Source organism: Mchenga conophoros, linkage group LG20, assembly GCF_057382185.1.
Source record: "Mchenga conophoros isolate Kocher_MC1m ecotype Shallow Benthic linkage group LG20, M_conophoros_male_GT1.1, whole genome shotgun sequence".
Classification (NCBI taxonomy): domain Eukaryota; kingdom Metazoa; phylum Chordata; class Actinopteri; order Cichliformes; family Cichlidae; genus Mchenga; species Mchenga conophoros.
Window position 1 is genome coordinate 25,808,262 of NC_140545.1, and position 14,689 is coordinate 25,822,950.

General features: G+C 42.1%; 1 protein-coding gene across 1 annotated transcript in view; it reads right to left on the bottom strand.

The window, feature by feature from the left end:
* Nucleotides 1–14,689, bottom strand: part of LOC146550937 (sterile alpha motif domain-containing protein 10-like) — a 64,401-nt gene that overhangs the window by 11,710 nt on the left and 38,002 nt on the right. Inside the window, exon 3 of the mRNA XM_085259525.1 lies at nucleotides 7,592–7,760. Within this exon, the coding sequence (XP_085115651.1) occupies nucleotides 7,592–7,760 (169 nt within the window). The remainder of the gene's footprint in view (nucleotides 1–7,591; nucleotides 7,761–14,689) is intronic.

The window sequence follows — 14,689 nt, forward strand, 5'->3', positions numbered from 1 at the left end:
TGCAGGAGACTGATGCTGTCCAGTGTAGCAAGTGATTTATTCACCATTCTGTGGCCCAAGAATATTTACAAAGAAACAAATAAGAAACTCAACTCTATAATAAACTCAATTCAAATAAACATAACTGAACTTAAATCAACGGAAATTAAGGTCAAACTGCACACAGCTACACTGACCTGAACCCTTCTTCTGAAACACCTGAGTTCGTCTGCTTAAATAGTCCCCTTAATCAAACACTTTCTCCTCTGGACTATTCCATTCAGTAGGTAGGTGAGATGAACATGATTATATTCATCCTCTACTACTCCTCTTGACTGGCAACATAAACTCTGGTGTAATCAATACATATCACAACATTAAATCTATTTCTTTATAAACCCTTTAAAATCAACTTTATTAAATTATAAGAATTCTTCCCCTCCTGCCCTTGGTCTCTTCCTGTGACCTCAGATGAACCCAGAAGGTATAAAGCAGGAAGTAGAACTACATTTCCTCCTTTTGCTTCTGGAAGACAGGTAGGTAAAGGTAAGTTCAAACAATACAAATTAACAGTTGAAATAAATAACATGTTAACTTAACAAACTTGCATGAATTGATTTAAACCAAGATGTTATATTATATAATCTGTAAAAGTGCAGAACATAAACAAACCCGGGATAGTAGATGTTTGCCTATTGCAGATTACATGTGAAATATGGTTAAATCAAAACAAGAATGTTAACTAAGAATGTAGACAAATGGTCTTCTCACCCACTTTGTCACAAACAGACAGCTGAATATAATATAAGATAGCAGCAGTGTGTGTTTTGTACACTTCCCAGCTCTCTGATATACGATATACTGCTCTCAATGGAACTAGCCAAGCCAAATGAGGACAGAACTGTCAGCCTGTCTTTTCCTTACTACCAGATGGGCTCCAACAATATAGACAATAGTTCCCTCTTCTGTGGGTATGGCTGCTCTCCCTTGGAGGAAAGGCCATGACAAACCAGTTAGCTTTTATAATGGTTGAATGGATCGTGTGTGTTTGCTGTGCATGTGTGTCTATGCACTTTTTGTTTAAAGGGAGATTATTTGCTTCTCCTCCGAGTCCAGGTGCTCCCTGTTTCGAGCACGCAGAGTCGAATTACCCAATTTGTATGAGCACAACTACCTCGAGGATACAACAATAATTTTCCATTTATTTTGTGTGGTATATCAGTATTTCTTTCTTTTACACACACACACACACACACACACACACACACACACACACACACTTCTGTCTGCTCGTACACATTCGTCGGCCTCTTTACCCAATCCCCACAAAAGCCCTCTCATGTGCGCTTGCCAAAAGCAGGACCAGTGTGTCCTAGAAAAAAAAAAAACTACTGCCCTTGCTCTGTGAATGTCTGTGTGTGCATGTGTACAAATGAGACAAAGCAGATGAATGGAGCTCAAATCAATTCCCCTCAGACAGACTTAATACAGCTCCTAATAATTGCCTGCAGATAGGGAAAGTATGCTGTCAAAGGCAGAAAAGAGACACAAAAACAAAAGCTGTTTCAATAGAGATCGCCTCTCTCAATTTGGCTTCAAAATAAATTGCTTATTAACAATGTCTCTGGGCAAATGGGAAGCAGTTCTGCCTTGGCTGGAACAATAATGACTCTTAAAACAGTCTGAAAAGCAATCCAAGGTGTGTGTGCATGGGGGGGGGGGGGGACGACTTCCTTATAAAGATAAGATAAGATAAGATAACCTTTATTAGTCCCACACGTGGGAAATTTGTTTTGTCACAGCAGGAAGTGGACAGTGCAAAAGTTATGACGCAAAAATTAGAATACAATAAGAATAAATACAGTACACAGCTGTACAGAATAGAATAAAATAATATACTATATACAGTAGAATAAAATAGAATAAAAATATACAATAAGATAAAAATAGAATACGAATGCTATATACAACTGAGTAAAAATACAACGATGCCAGAAAAGATTATTGCACTTAGTGTTATTGCACATGTGTGGATGTGTGTGTTTGTTCAGTTAAAGTCTTTGTTGTGGAGTCTGACAGCAGTGGGGAGGAAAGACCTGCGAAATCTCTCCGTCCCACACCGTGGGTGCCGCAGTCTCCCACTGAAGGAGCTGCTCAGTGCTGTCACAGTCTGCTGCATGGGGTGGGAGACGTTGTCCAACAGGGATGACAGCTTAGCCGCCATTCTCCTGTCACTCACCACCTCCACTGGGTCCAGAGGGCATCCTAGAACAGAGCTGGCCCTTCGGATCACCCTGTTCAGTCTCTTCCTGTCCCCAGCAGAGATGCTGCCGCCCCAGCAGACCACACCATAAAAGATAGCAGAAGCCACCACAGAGTCATAGAAGGTCTTCAGGAGTGGGCCCTCCACCCCAAACGACCTGAGTCTCCGCAGCAGGTACAGCCTGCTCTGCCCTTTCCTGTAGAGGGCGTCTGAGTTATGAGTCCAGTCCAGTCTGTTGTTCAGATGAACACCAAGGTACCTGTAGCTGTCCACAGCCTCAATGTCCATACCCTGGATGTTCAGTGGTTGCAGTGGAGAATGCTTGTGCCTGCGGAAGTCTACCACCAGCTCCTTGGTTTTACTGGCGTTGATCTGGAGGTAGTTCAGCTGGCACCAGTCCACAAAGTCTTGAGTCAGTCCTCTGTACTCCTTGTCGTCCCCATCAGTGATGAGGCCGACTATTGCAGAGTCATCAGAGAACTTCTGCAGGAAGCACTGGGTGGAATTGTGGGAGAAGTCTGCAGTGTAGATGGTGAAGAGGAACTGAGCCAGAACCGTTCCCTGTGGGGCCCCCGTACTGCAGACGACCCTGTCCGACACACAGCCCTGAGTCCTCACATACTGTGGTCGGTCGGTGAGGTAGTCCAAAATCCAGGTAGTGAGGTGATGGTCCACTCCAGAGTTCTCCAGCTTGTCCTTCAGAACCGAGGGAAGAATAGTGTTGAAGGCACTGGAGAAATCAAAGAACATGATTCTCACAGTGCTTCCAGCGGTCTCCAGGTGAGCGAGGGAACGATGTAGGAGGTGAATGACGGCATCATCCGCGCCAATGCCAGGCTGGTAGGCAAACTGAAGTGGGTCCAGTGATGAGCTTGTTAGGCGCCGAAGCTGAGCCAGGACCAACCGCTCCAGGGTCTTCATCAGGTGGGATGTCAGAGCCACCGGCCTGTAGCTGTTGAGGTCCTTGGGGCGTGAAGTCTTTGGCACTGGTACAACACAGGAGGTTTTCCAGAGCTGTGGGACTCTTCCCAACCTCAGGCTCAGGTTGAAGAGGTGCTCAATCACCCCACACAGTTGGTCCGCGCAGGACCTGACGACCCTCGAGCTGATGCCATCTGGGCCCGCTGCCTTCTTGCCATTAATCCTCCTCAGTTCCCTCCTAACCTGGGTGGTTGAGAGAGACAGGCTGGAGCCTTGTGTTGAGTGTGTATTGGATGCTGTTGTTGGGGGTGGGGGGGAGTGAGCAGGGTGAATAGAGGAGGTGTGAAGTGTCTGAGGTGTCAGAGGTGGAACAGCAGCAGTGGGGGTGGGTGAGTCTGCAGCCGATGTTGTAGACTGTCTCATGGTTGAATCAAATCTGTTGAAGAAATGATTCAGTTCATTTGCCCACCTCACATCCCTCCCAGGCAGAGAGTTCTGCTGTTTGTGGCCTGAGATGGTTCTGAGGCCTCTCCAGACTTCACCAACGTTGTTTTGCTGAAGCTGGTTCTCCATCTTCTGCCTGTAGCTGTCCTTCCCATTCCTTATCAGTCCCCTCAACTCTCTCTGCACCCTTTTCAACTCCTCTTTGTCTTTGGATTTGAAGGCCCTCCTCTTCTGCTTGAGGACAGCTTTAATTTCTGGGGTAATCCAAGGTTTGTTGTTGGAGAAACACCGTACAGTCCTGGTAGGTACGGTGTTATCCACACAGAAATTAATATAGTCAGTAATGCATGTAGTAAGGCTGTCGATGTCCTCTCCATGGTCGTCACAGATCACCTCCCACACAGTCGACTCAAAACAGTCCTTAAGAGCCTCCTCGCTCTCCTCTGACCATCTCTGCACTGTGCGGGTGGCTGGTGGCACCCTGCGCACTAAGGGCTCATAAAAGGGCAACCTTTAGTTTAAATCTGTGATCAAACTGACCAACAATTTAAACTATTTAACTTTTGCTTTATTGGCTACATACTTTGTGGTCTGTCTATATTACTAATCTATTGAATATATCTGTTAATCATACTTGGTATAAAATATTATACTAAGAATATTAACATAAGAAATAAATATAGGAGCAACTTCAGGGGCAATCTAGTTAAAACCTCATATAGAGGTGGTCTAGCTTTCTGTGTGTTCAAACTTCAGTCTGTGAAGTATACAGCCATGTTATGAGAAAGTAACAGTACATGAGATTTGGATAGCAAGTGCCAATTTATCAGCTTCACACCTCTTGGCCTATTGTACAGTACTTACGAAATACTTATCAAAATGTTGAGGAGACAGTGCACAAAACTGAAAGAACTGGTCTGAATGTGTGACTCATCTGTTCCTCAGTCTGACTCATCTCATCTATCACATCAACTTTTTAATGCAATGCAAAAATGGTTTTCTGCCACTAACTCACATGCACATCTGCTAGAATCGAGTGTAATCACATCTATTATTTACTTCTGCAAACAACAGCTGTCTGATGGAGGAAGTATTCAGATCCTTGACTTAAACAGACATCATGTAACATGATCAACTCTAAAAGCATTAAGTAAGAAATTTGCTTGCTTTCACACTTTGCTTGTTTGAGTTTTATTTGCCCTGTTTTCCTCTCATTTTGCAAAAGAGTTGAGGTTATTTTAGTCTAATATGAACGGTAGCATAGTTCTAACTTGCAGTGCAGCATGCAGTATAGTATAGTTGCCGCTTGATGAAGCCATTTAAGTCATGAAGGACATTACTTAAACGTGTAGTATTTCTACTGTCCTGCAGGGGCTGACTCCAATAGCTGCAAAATTGCTGTACGGAAAACTTTGAGAAAATGACTCCACTTCTCATTTGATTTATGATCTTGATAAATATTTTGCAAAGTTTATGTTTTCAGATTGGAGTTTTTATTCTAATTGAATGTAGAATAGTATTCACGTTGCAAATTATACTCCCATTAAGAGTAAATCAGATAATTAAGTAGTGTGTGCTCTAGAGTGTGGCTATTCTGTGCATCAAGGGCTTGTTTAACATTCACACGTAGGCTACTGTTCAGCATTTTTGGTATCTACATGTCCACATTATTAATGGCTCAGGCACACTAGAGTAAAAAATATGACTACAGCCTCCTTGTGACCATGAAAATTGATACTTTTTGCATTCGACAATTGATTGGAAGTACCCCACCACGCACTTATATTTTAACATGGAACACCCTCAGGCTCTGGGCGACCACTTTCAATTGCAAGGTGATTGCAGAGGTCACCTGGAGAGAGGCAAACTCCAAACAAAAGTCTGGCTCAGACTAACTATAATCACTCCCACACAGATTGGCAAAGCTTTGCAAATAATTGTTGTCTAATTTACCAACACATTGCAATCAATCAGAGCCTGCTCCTATAAGTGCAACTTGTTTGCGATGCTTCTCTTTGCAATAGGAGACTTACCTCAATAGTTGACGGGTGTTATTCATACATGAAAGCAAGGTTGCCTATGTTATTTTGCAGCTAAATTGCTGTACTGTAGCAACTATATCACTATTTGTGGGGGAAAGTCTTTATTTTCTGTTTTATATATGGGAGGTTCTGGCCAGACTAAGCAATTAATGTGAATTTCTGTAATAGACACCACAGTTTTTGGTCATTTATCACAGCTAATCAAAGCATTATCACAAACAGATTGCATGCAATTTCCAACTTTAACTGTAAACTGATAGCAGACTGATTCCATCTTAATACCGTTTTATTGCTGTCTTGATGCACTAAATCTGCTTTGAAGATGTCAGTTGACTGCCAGCAGTTGCAGACTTGGTCCCTGCCTTTGAAACAGCAGTTTCAAAGGCAAAAAGATTTAAAGTTTATTGCACACCATCACAATAATTTGGATTCTGCTGAGGTCTCTAACCACTATTTTCTCCAAAAAAGCTATTCAAGCTAGCTAGTGCTAGCATTAGCTTATTTACACATCTATAGCACATTTTAGCATTTATTGTTGTCCTGTAACTGCTCTAGTACTCAATTCAAACTGTTCCTGAAACTGTTCATTAATGGGATCATAAGTTTGACTCTCATTACTACGTGGTAATCAAATTGCACATGTAGTCTACAGAATATAGATTATATAGAAAACTGACAAAATACTGTGTACTCACTATTGCTAGAAACAGTAGAAACAGATTAAACGTGCTGATAAATGCACAACAACTCAAACTGCAGGAGAAACTATGAAAGCTACACTGATTTTTCTCAGGTATAGCTTTTTTCCAGTGGTTGAGAGCAGCTCAGAGAAATATTTTCCTTTACAAACACAGAATCCATTTCATGGCTGCTGATGAGAATCAGCATCCTTCAAAAAAGGCAAAGAATTTGTATGTAGTCTTTTCTGAGGTTATTTTTTATGCTGACCGAATGCATCCACAACACAAACACATATTCAACTCTCATTTGCACAAGAAAAATACATCAGCTAATAACAGAGCCAAAATAAAATCCAGCTGGACATCTTGAAGTGAATACACAGGGATAATTGAGCTGAAGCCTCTATCTCACGCTCTCTGTTAGAGAATACATAAATAGAAATGATCAGATCAGAGCTACGGCAGCTATGATGGTGGCAGCATTGTTAACCCTGAAGCCTGTGTATGCAATGCACTGTGTGTGTGTGTGTGTGTGTGTGTGTGTGTGTGTGTGTGTGTGTGTGTGTGTGTGTGTGTGTGTGTGTGTGTGTGTGTAAATGTAAGTGAGTGGTGGCTGACCCTGCAGCATAGACCAGCAATCTGTTCTCTATGAGACTCTGAAAAAGAAACTGCTCTACCGTCTGGTCTGTCAAGGACGAGGATGTGTCAACACGTACATGCTCATATGTCTGTTACTACCTTGGTTTGTGTATCTAAGCACTCGCATGCATTTGTGTGGGAGTACTAACAAATAAATGTGTGAGAGCGTGTTGTTTGAACTCAAACACGATAACACAGCACTTTTTCCACAGATTTGCCTTTCTTCTGCAAAAATAGGCTGCACTCCTTTCGTTACCTCACATGTATGCCTTTTAAATCTCCTTTGCAGAGATTTGGGTGTAAACCTGTTTCCAGTTGAGAAAGCTAAGCTGTGGAACCACAAACCTAAAAATAAAACTTTGTGTGAGATTTACTAAGCCTTTTATGGCTCTGGTTTGCAATGCCTTAGTCCAAATGAGCATCACTACTATGCTTATTGAACGGAACAGAGGTCAATGAGAAGTTTAACACAAACAGCACCCTCTAGAAGACTAGATCTTGTGCACTTTACACTATTAGCAGGGATAGTGATTGACGTTATCTGCAAATAAAAGACAACAATCCCAGTCAGCATAAAGTTCTGTAACAACTGATGCTACATATTCACATGTTGTGCACTGTACCTGTGATGGCGTGGTGGGAGAAGGCCTCTACATAGGTCAGGTAGTTGTGTGGACAGTGTTTTTTAAGCCACTTGCAGACATCCTGCTGAGTCCACAGCACCACTGGTTTGGACAGACTGGACAGTGTAGGACTGGTGTGGTACACAGTGAACGCTTCACCTGGACGTAACTGAAGAACACACACAGGAAGCAGTTTGTCAATGTGCATATTGTACAATAGTGTGCAAAAGTCTTGGATTTCTTTATACTTTGCTGGTTTTGAGAAGTAGTTCTCAGGATTTCTGAAGCTTTTTCAAACTTTGCCTATGTAGATTGGCTGCTTTTTCACCCATTTTCAGTCAAGTCCTTGCGCTTGACCATTTTTGGAGGAATGTTATTTGTGTTTGTATGTTAAGCTGCCATGAACATGAGGTTTTTATGCCTGTGATTTGGTATTTATTTTGTGAATCTTACATCTTGTGTTTGGCAATTTTTTTCCTCATAATTTCTATTTATGTCGGGTGTTTGTTTTATTTTTTTTTGTTTCAGATTGGTATGGACTTACCAGTCTACTTAAACAGTTTGCTTTTTGTTTGTGCTCTCTCTCTTTCCACCTTTGCCTTTAGGTCCTCACTACATCACTCTTCAGCATGACACTTAACACTAACCTATGAATCATTTAAGCACAAAAACACAACAAAATCCAGGGATGGACCAGTGTTATGTATATAGAAACCAGACAGCTAACAATGGAACCAATTATAAATCACGTTCCTACTTGCAGTATGCCACAAAAACATAAAATTAGTTTCTATTTCTTTTGTTGAATCTATGAATCTACATGATGTGCAGTGTTTCCTTAAAACTGAACAACTGGAGAACAAAAGAATAAGCGGCAGGCATAAAAAAACTACAGCAGATGAGCAGTATCTGACAGTCATGTCCTTAAGAAATAGGAAAACAATCCTTTAAAGATCTGACACAGGACACATCTGGCCCTTCAGCTGATCCATCTACTCTTCACTGAAGCCTCAGTCTCAGTGGAAGAGTGAAGGGAAGGGAAACAGGGAGAAAAGGCTGGGGTATGTGAAATTACACAAAAATCAGTGACAATAGCTTATAGCGTGAATCAAAATCTCTAGTTTGTAGTTCATATTGTATGAATGATATCAGATTTAACAATGATTATCTACAGCCATCTCTAAAACACAGCTCAGTTGAATTTTACAAAAATATGCTGTATTTCCCATGTTTATATGTAAATTGCTGCACCAATTTTCCATTTTTTAAAAACCAGCTGTGGCTTCACACTTTCGCACATGTATGTGAGCAGACAGTAAGACGACACCAGTGAGTCTACAGGGAGTGCAGAATTATTAGGCAAGTTGTATTTTTGAGGAATATTATTATTGAACAACAACCATGTTCTCAATAAACCCAAAAAACTCATTAATATCAAAGCTGAATGTTTGTGGAAGTAGTTTTTAGTTTGTTTTTAGTTTTAGCTATTTTAGGGGGATATCTGTGTGTGCAGGTGACTATTACTGTGCATAATTATTAGGCAACTTAACAAAAAACAAATATATACCCATTTCAATTATTTATTTTTACCAGTGAAACCAATATAACATCTCCACATTCACAAATATACATTTCTGACATTCAAAAACAAAACAACAACAAATCAGCGACCAATATAGCCACCTTTCTTTGCAAGGACACTCAAAAGCCTGCCATCCATGGATTCTGTCAGTGTTTTGATCTGTTCACCATCAACATTGCGTGCAGCAGCAACCACAGCCTCCCAGACACTGTTCAGAGAGGTGTACTGTTTTCCCTCCTTGTAAATCTCACATTTGATGATGGACCACAGGTTCTCAATGGGGTTCAGATCAGGTGAACAAGGAGGCCATGTCATTAGTTTTTCTTCTTTTATACCCTTTCTTGCCAGCCACGCTGTGGAGTACTTGGACGCGTGTGATGGAGCATTGTCCTGCATGAAGATCATGTTTTTCTTGAAGGATGCAGACTTCTTCCTGTACCACTGCTTGAAGAAGGTGTCTTCCAGAAACTGGCAGTAGGACTGGGAGTTGAGCTTGACTCCATCCTCAACCCGAAAAGGCCCGACAAGCTCATCTTTGATGATACCAGCCCAAACCAGTACTCCACCTCCACCTTGCTGGCGTCTGAGTCGGACTGGAGCTCTCTGCCCTTTACCAATCCAGCCACAGGCCCATCCATCTGGCCCATCAAGACTCACTCTCATGTCATCAGTCCATAAAACCTTAGAAAAACCAGTCTTGAGATATTTCTTGGCCCAGTCTTGACGTTTCAGCTTGTGTGTCTTGTTCAGTGGTGGTCGTCTTTCAGCCTTTCTTACCTTGGCCATGTCTCTGAGTATTGCACACCTTGTGCTTTTGGGCACTCCAGTGATGTTGCAGCTCTGAAATATGGCCAAACTGGTGGCAAGTTGCATCTTGGCAGCTGCACGCTTGACTTTTCTCAGTTCATGGGCAGTTATTTTGCGCCTTGGTTTTTCCACACGCTTCTTGCGACCCTGTTGACTATTTTGAATGAAACGCTTGATTGTTCGATGATCACGCTTCAGAAGCTTTGCAATTTTGAGACTGCTGCATCCCTCTGCAAGATAGCTCACTATTTTTGACTTTTCTTTTGACCCATTTTGCCAAAGAAAAGGACGTTGCCTAATAATTATGCACACCTGATATAGGGTGTTGATGTCATTAGACCACACCCCTTCTCATTACAGAGATGCACATCACCTAATATGCTTAATTGGTAGTAGGCTTTCGAGCCTATACAGCTTGGAGTAAGACAACATGCATGAAGAGGATGATGTGGACAAAATACTCATTTGCCTAATAATTCTGCACTCCCTGTATGTTTGCACTTTAATTTGTTGAGTTACTATATTATGCAATTTAAAACATTGTTTTTTTTATTGCTTTTTCAAATAAACACTCTGTAATTGCTCTAGCTTACTTAAATATGCAGCATGCACGATTTTCTCATTAATGTGAACTCAGCTGGGATGATGCATTCTAATGCCAACGACTGCTACAAAATCAGTTCTGGTAGTAAACCACCCAGCGAGTGCAAATAACATCATGTAATGGAAAGAAGCTTATTAAGTGTCCATACATTATTATTTAGCCTGCAGTGATACTTCTCTCATGCAAGACAAAAAAAATGCAGCTCATTTAAAATTTAGCAGGGTTATGACTTTGTATTGTACGAAACAAATCAAGTCCACATGAGTGCAAATGGCAAAAGAAAAATCAGCAGTTTAAAAGCTTGCAGGCATAGAAGGGTAAACAGATGCTCTTCTGGATAAATAAACTTCATCACCTTGTGACTGAAATTTAGATATTTAATAATTCCCTTTGTGAAATCAATAAATATATCCATCCATCCATCTAAATGTTCTGTTGGCACACAGCTTCAAACAGATTTTATTATTCTAATTTTGTACATTTGTGGCATTTTAACCATCTGTCAGCAACACATATTGAGAGAGTAATTGCATTCCACATTTTCTATGGGTGTTGATGTGTCTTTTTGTGACTGGTAGGATCTTTTTCCAAAGGTAATTTTCCCTGACAGCGGTGCTTCATTATACAGTCAGCGCAGCATTAATATGATTCTGTCAATGTCGTCTTTCAGTTACATGAAAGCATGTCTCGTTTTGTTTCATTCTCTATTTTTTTCCTCTTCTTCTTCACACACCTTCCTAATATCCTTGTAGTTGCCAGAAAGTAAGTGTGTGTGTGTGTGTGTGTGTGTGTGTGTGTGTGTGTGTGTGTATATATATATATATATATATATATATATATATATATATATATATATATATATATATATATATTTATTTATTTTAGGGGTGCAACGATACTCGTATCGATATTGAACCGTTTGATACAGTGCTTTCGGTTTGGTATGTATATGTATCGAACAATACAATTTTTTAAATTTATTTTATCAACTTTTCTTCTGACGATGCTGTCTGTGTTGAGAGCTCAGTGGATCTGCGTTCGACTACTCCGCCTAGACCGCACTGTGGAGCTCAGATCCACCGAGCGCAACACAAGCTAGCAAGACAGAAGCTAAGCTCGTTGCAACATGGCAAATTGAACCTCCCCCACTCTCATTCAGGTCTGGCTACACACTACCAGGCTATACAGCAATGACATTGGAATGTCGTTCGGACTGGAGAAGTGTAGTCGGATGGTAACAAAGAGAGGGAAGGTAGTCAGAACTGAGTGGATTGAACTACCAGAAGGCAACATTGCAGACATAGAGGACAGTTACAAGTACCTGGGGATCCCGCAGGCAAATGGGAACCATGAAGAGGCCGCTAGAAAAGCTGCAACCACCAAGTACCTGCAGAGGGTCAGGCAAGTCCTGAGGAGTCAGCTGAATGGTAAGAACAAGATCCGGGCCATCAACACGTACGCCCTGCCCGTGATCAGGTACCCTGCTGGGGTAATAGGCTGGCCAAAGGAGGAGATAGAAGCCACTGACATAAAGACAAGAAAGCTCCTTACCATGCATGGAGGGTTTCACCCCAAGTCCAGCACCCTGAGGCTGTACGCTAAGCGGAAGGAAGGGGGCCGGGGACTGGTGAGTGTCAGCACCACAGTCCAGGATGAGACAAGGAACATCCAAGAATACATTGGGAAGATGGCCCCAACTGACCGAGTGCTCGGTGAATACCTCAGGCAGCAGAAACCCAAGAAAGAGGAGGGAGACGAGGAACCATCATGGAAGGACAGGCCCCTGCACGGTATGTACCACCGGCAGATAGAGGAGGTGGCTGATATCCAGAAATCCTACCAGTGGCTGGACAAAGCTGGACTGAAAGACAGCACAGAGGCACTAATCATGGCAGCACAAGAACAAGCTCTGAGCACAAGATCCATAGAGGCTGGGGTGTATCACACCAGGCAAGACCCCAGGTGCAGGCTGTGTAAAGATGCCACAGAGACAATCCAGCACATAACAGCAGGGTGCAAGATGCTAGCAGGCAAGGCATACATGGAACGCCATAACCAAGTGGCCGGCATAGTGTACAGGAACATCTGTGCTGAGTACAACCTGGAAGTCCCGAGGTCAAAATGGGAGATGCCCCCAAGGGTGGTGGAGAATGACCGAGCTAAGATCCTGTGGGACTTCCAGATACAGACGGACAAAATGGTGGTGGCTAACCAACCGGACATAGTGGTGGTAGACAAACAGAAGAAGGCGGCCGTAGTGATCGATGTAGCGGTTCCGAATGACAGCAATATCAGGAAGAAGGAACACGAGAAGCTGGAGAAATACCAAGGGCTCAGAGAAGAGCTCGAGAGGATGTGGAGGGTGAAGGTAACGGTGGTCCCCGTGGTAATCGGAGCACTAGGTGCGGTGACTCCCAAGCTAGGCGAGTGGCTCCAGCAGATCCCGGGAACAACATCGGAAATCTCTGTCCAGAAGAGCGCAGTCCTGGGAACAGCTAAGATACTGCTCAGGACCCTCAAGCTCCCAGGCCTCTGGTAGAGGACCCGAGCTTGAAGGATAAACCGCCCGCAGGGGCGTGCTGGGTGTTTTTTTAATATATATATTTCCCCCCCCCCCCCATAGGTCAATGCCATGTGCGGGGAATTAATAGGAACATTAATAAAGCCACAGCCAGTTCTCACAAGCAAAAAAACCCCAACCGTTTCCTCGTCCCATCAACTCTCTCTCTGTTGTCTGACTTACTCTCATATCTAATCCATTTATTCATGCTCTGTCTGAGCCAACTCTATGACAAAAGCTCTGGCTGATTTTCAACAGAAAAACACAGAAGTGCTGCCAAATGTTCCACTCCATAACTGACCGTATTAAATAGGATTGTGTATGCTGAAATGTCACATGCACAAATGCAACTTACACTCGCTTGCTCTTGTAGCTTCATATCTAATGTTTTCCCCACCCCTTTCTTATTAATGATACGAAGAGCAACTCACAGAATGCCTTCACGCACAAAAAAGGTGACAGACATGAGTTTGTTCACAACTAACTAAATTTACATCTTTGCCAGCCGCTGTAATGAGATTTCCTTCAATCAATTTAAACACCAACGAGGCCTATCAACTTCTGGCTGGTCCACTAGCGAAGTGCGTTCTGCTTTGTAGGCCTTAATTGAAAACAACTCAATTTCTCCGCTCCAATGTGTTTGGTGGTTTCCTAATCACACACATACTTCAACTCTGACTCAGTGGAGCGCCAAAGCCATTTTAATAACCTAAATTTACAACTCTGACCCAATCATTAATTGAGATAAAGTTAGGAGACATGTAGAAATGGCCACTCTTGTAGATGATTGAGTGTGGCCAAAAGAGAGTAAAAGCTGCAGCTGAAATCCCTGCAGAATTAGTCTATCATTTTTTACTATCCTCGTGTTGACATAGTTGAGTAAATACCGAAGTCGCTGGGGGATGTGAACGCTTGGACTATCAATCACTTCTGTGAATTTAACAAGACCAATAGATTTTTTGCCAAGATTAAGTCAGCGGTCTACGATTTGCTCTCTCAGGATGAAAAAAGGACATAATCATAATCACGTGACCTGGAGGGCTAATAGTCTTCACAACAAGCGAGGGGTTTGATTTTTGAGGGAAGTTCAAAAGCCACTTGTTACAAGTTCAAAAAATTATTAACTCCTATTCCCCTTTTTTCTTAGATGTTGTGCATTGTAAAGACACAGCATAACAAATAAACTCAGTAAAGACCAAAGATATGTACCATTTTACACGTTTATTAGTGACATTAAAGTAATATAACTGTAGACTGGTTGAAATTTCCGTTATTTCCCTTATTCCAGTCTTTATGCAACACTCAAAGTGCTTTCTTAGTAGAAGAAGACTCGTTCACCCATTCACACAAGTGCCTTTTTTCTATGGTGAGCTCTTTTAACCTATCATTCAAACACTCACACTCTAGTTTCAGTGTCTTTCTTGAGGATGCTTTGGGACAGGAGGAGAATGGAACCACCACCCTTCTTATTAATAGACAACTTACTTAACTCTTGGACTACAGATGCCACAGCCACATGAATTCTGGATCAAATTTCAAAATGCA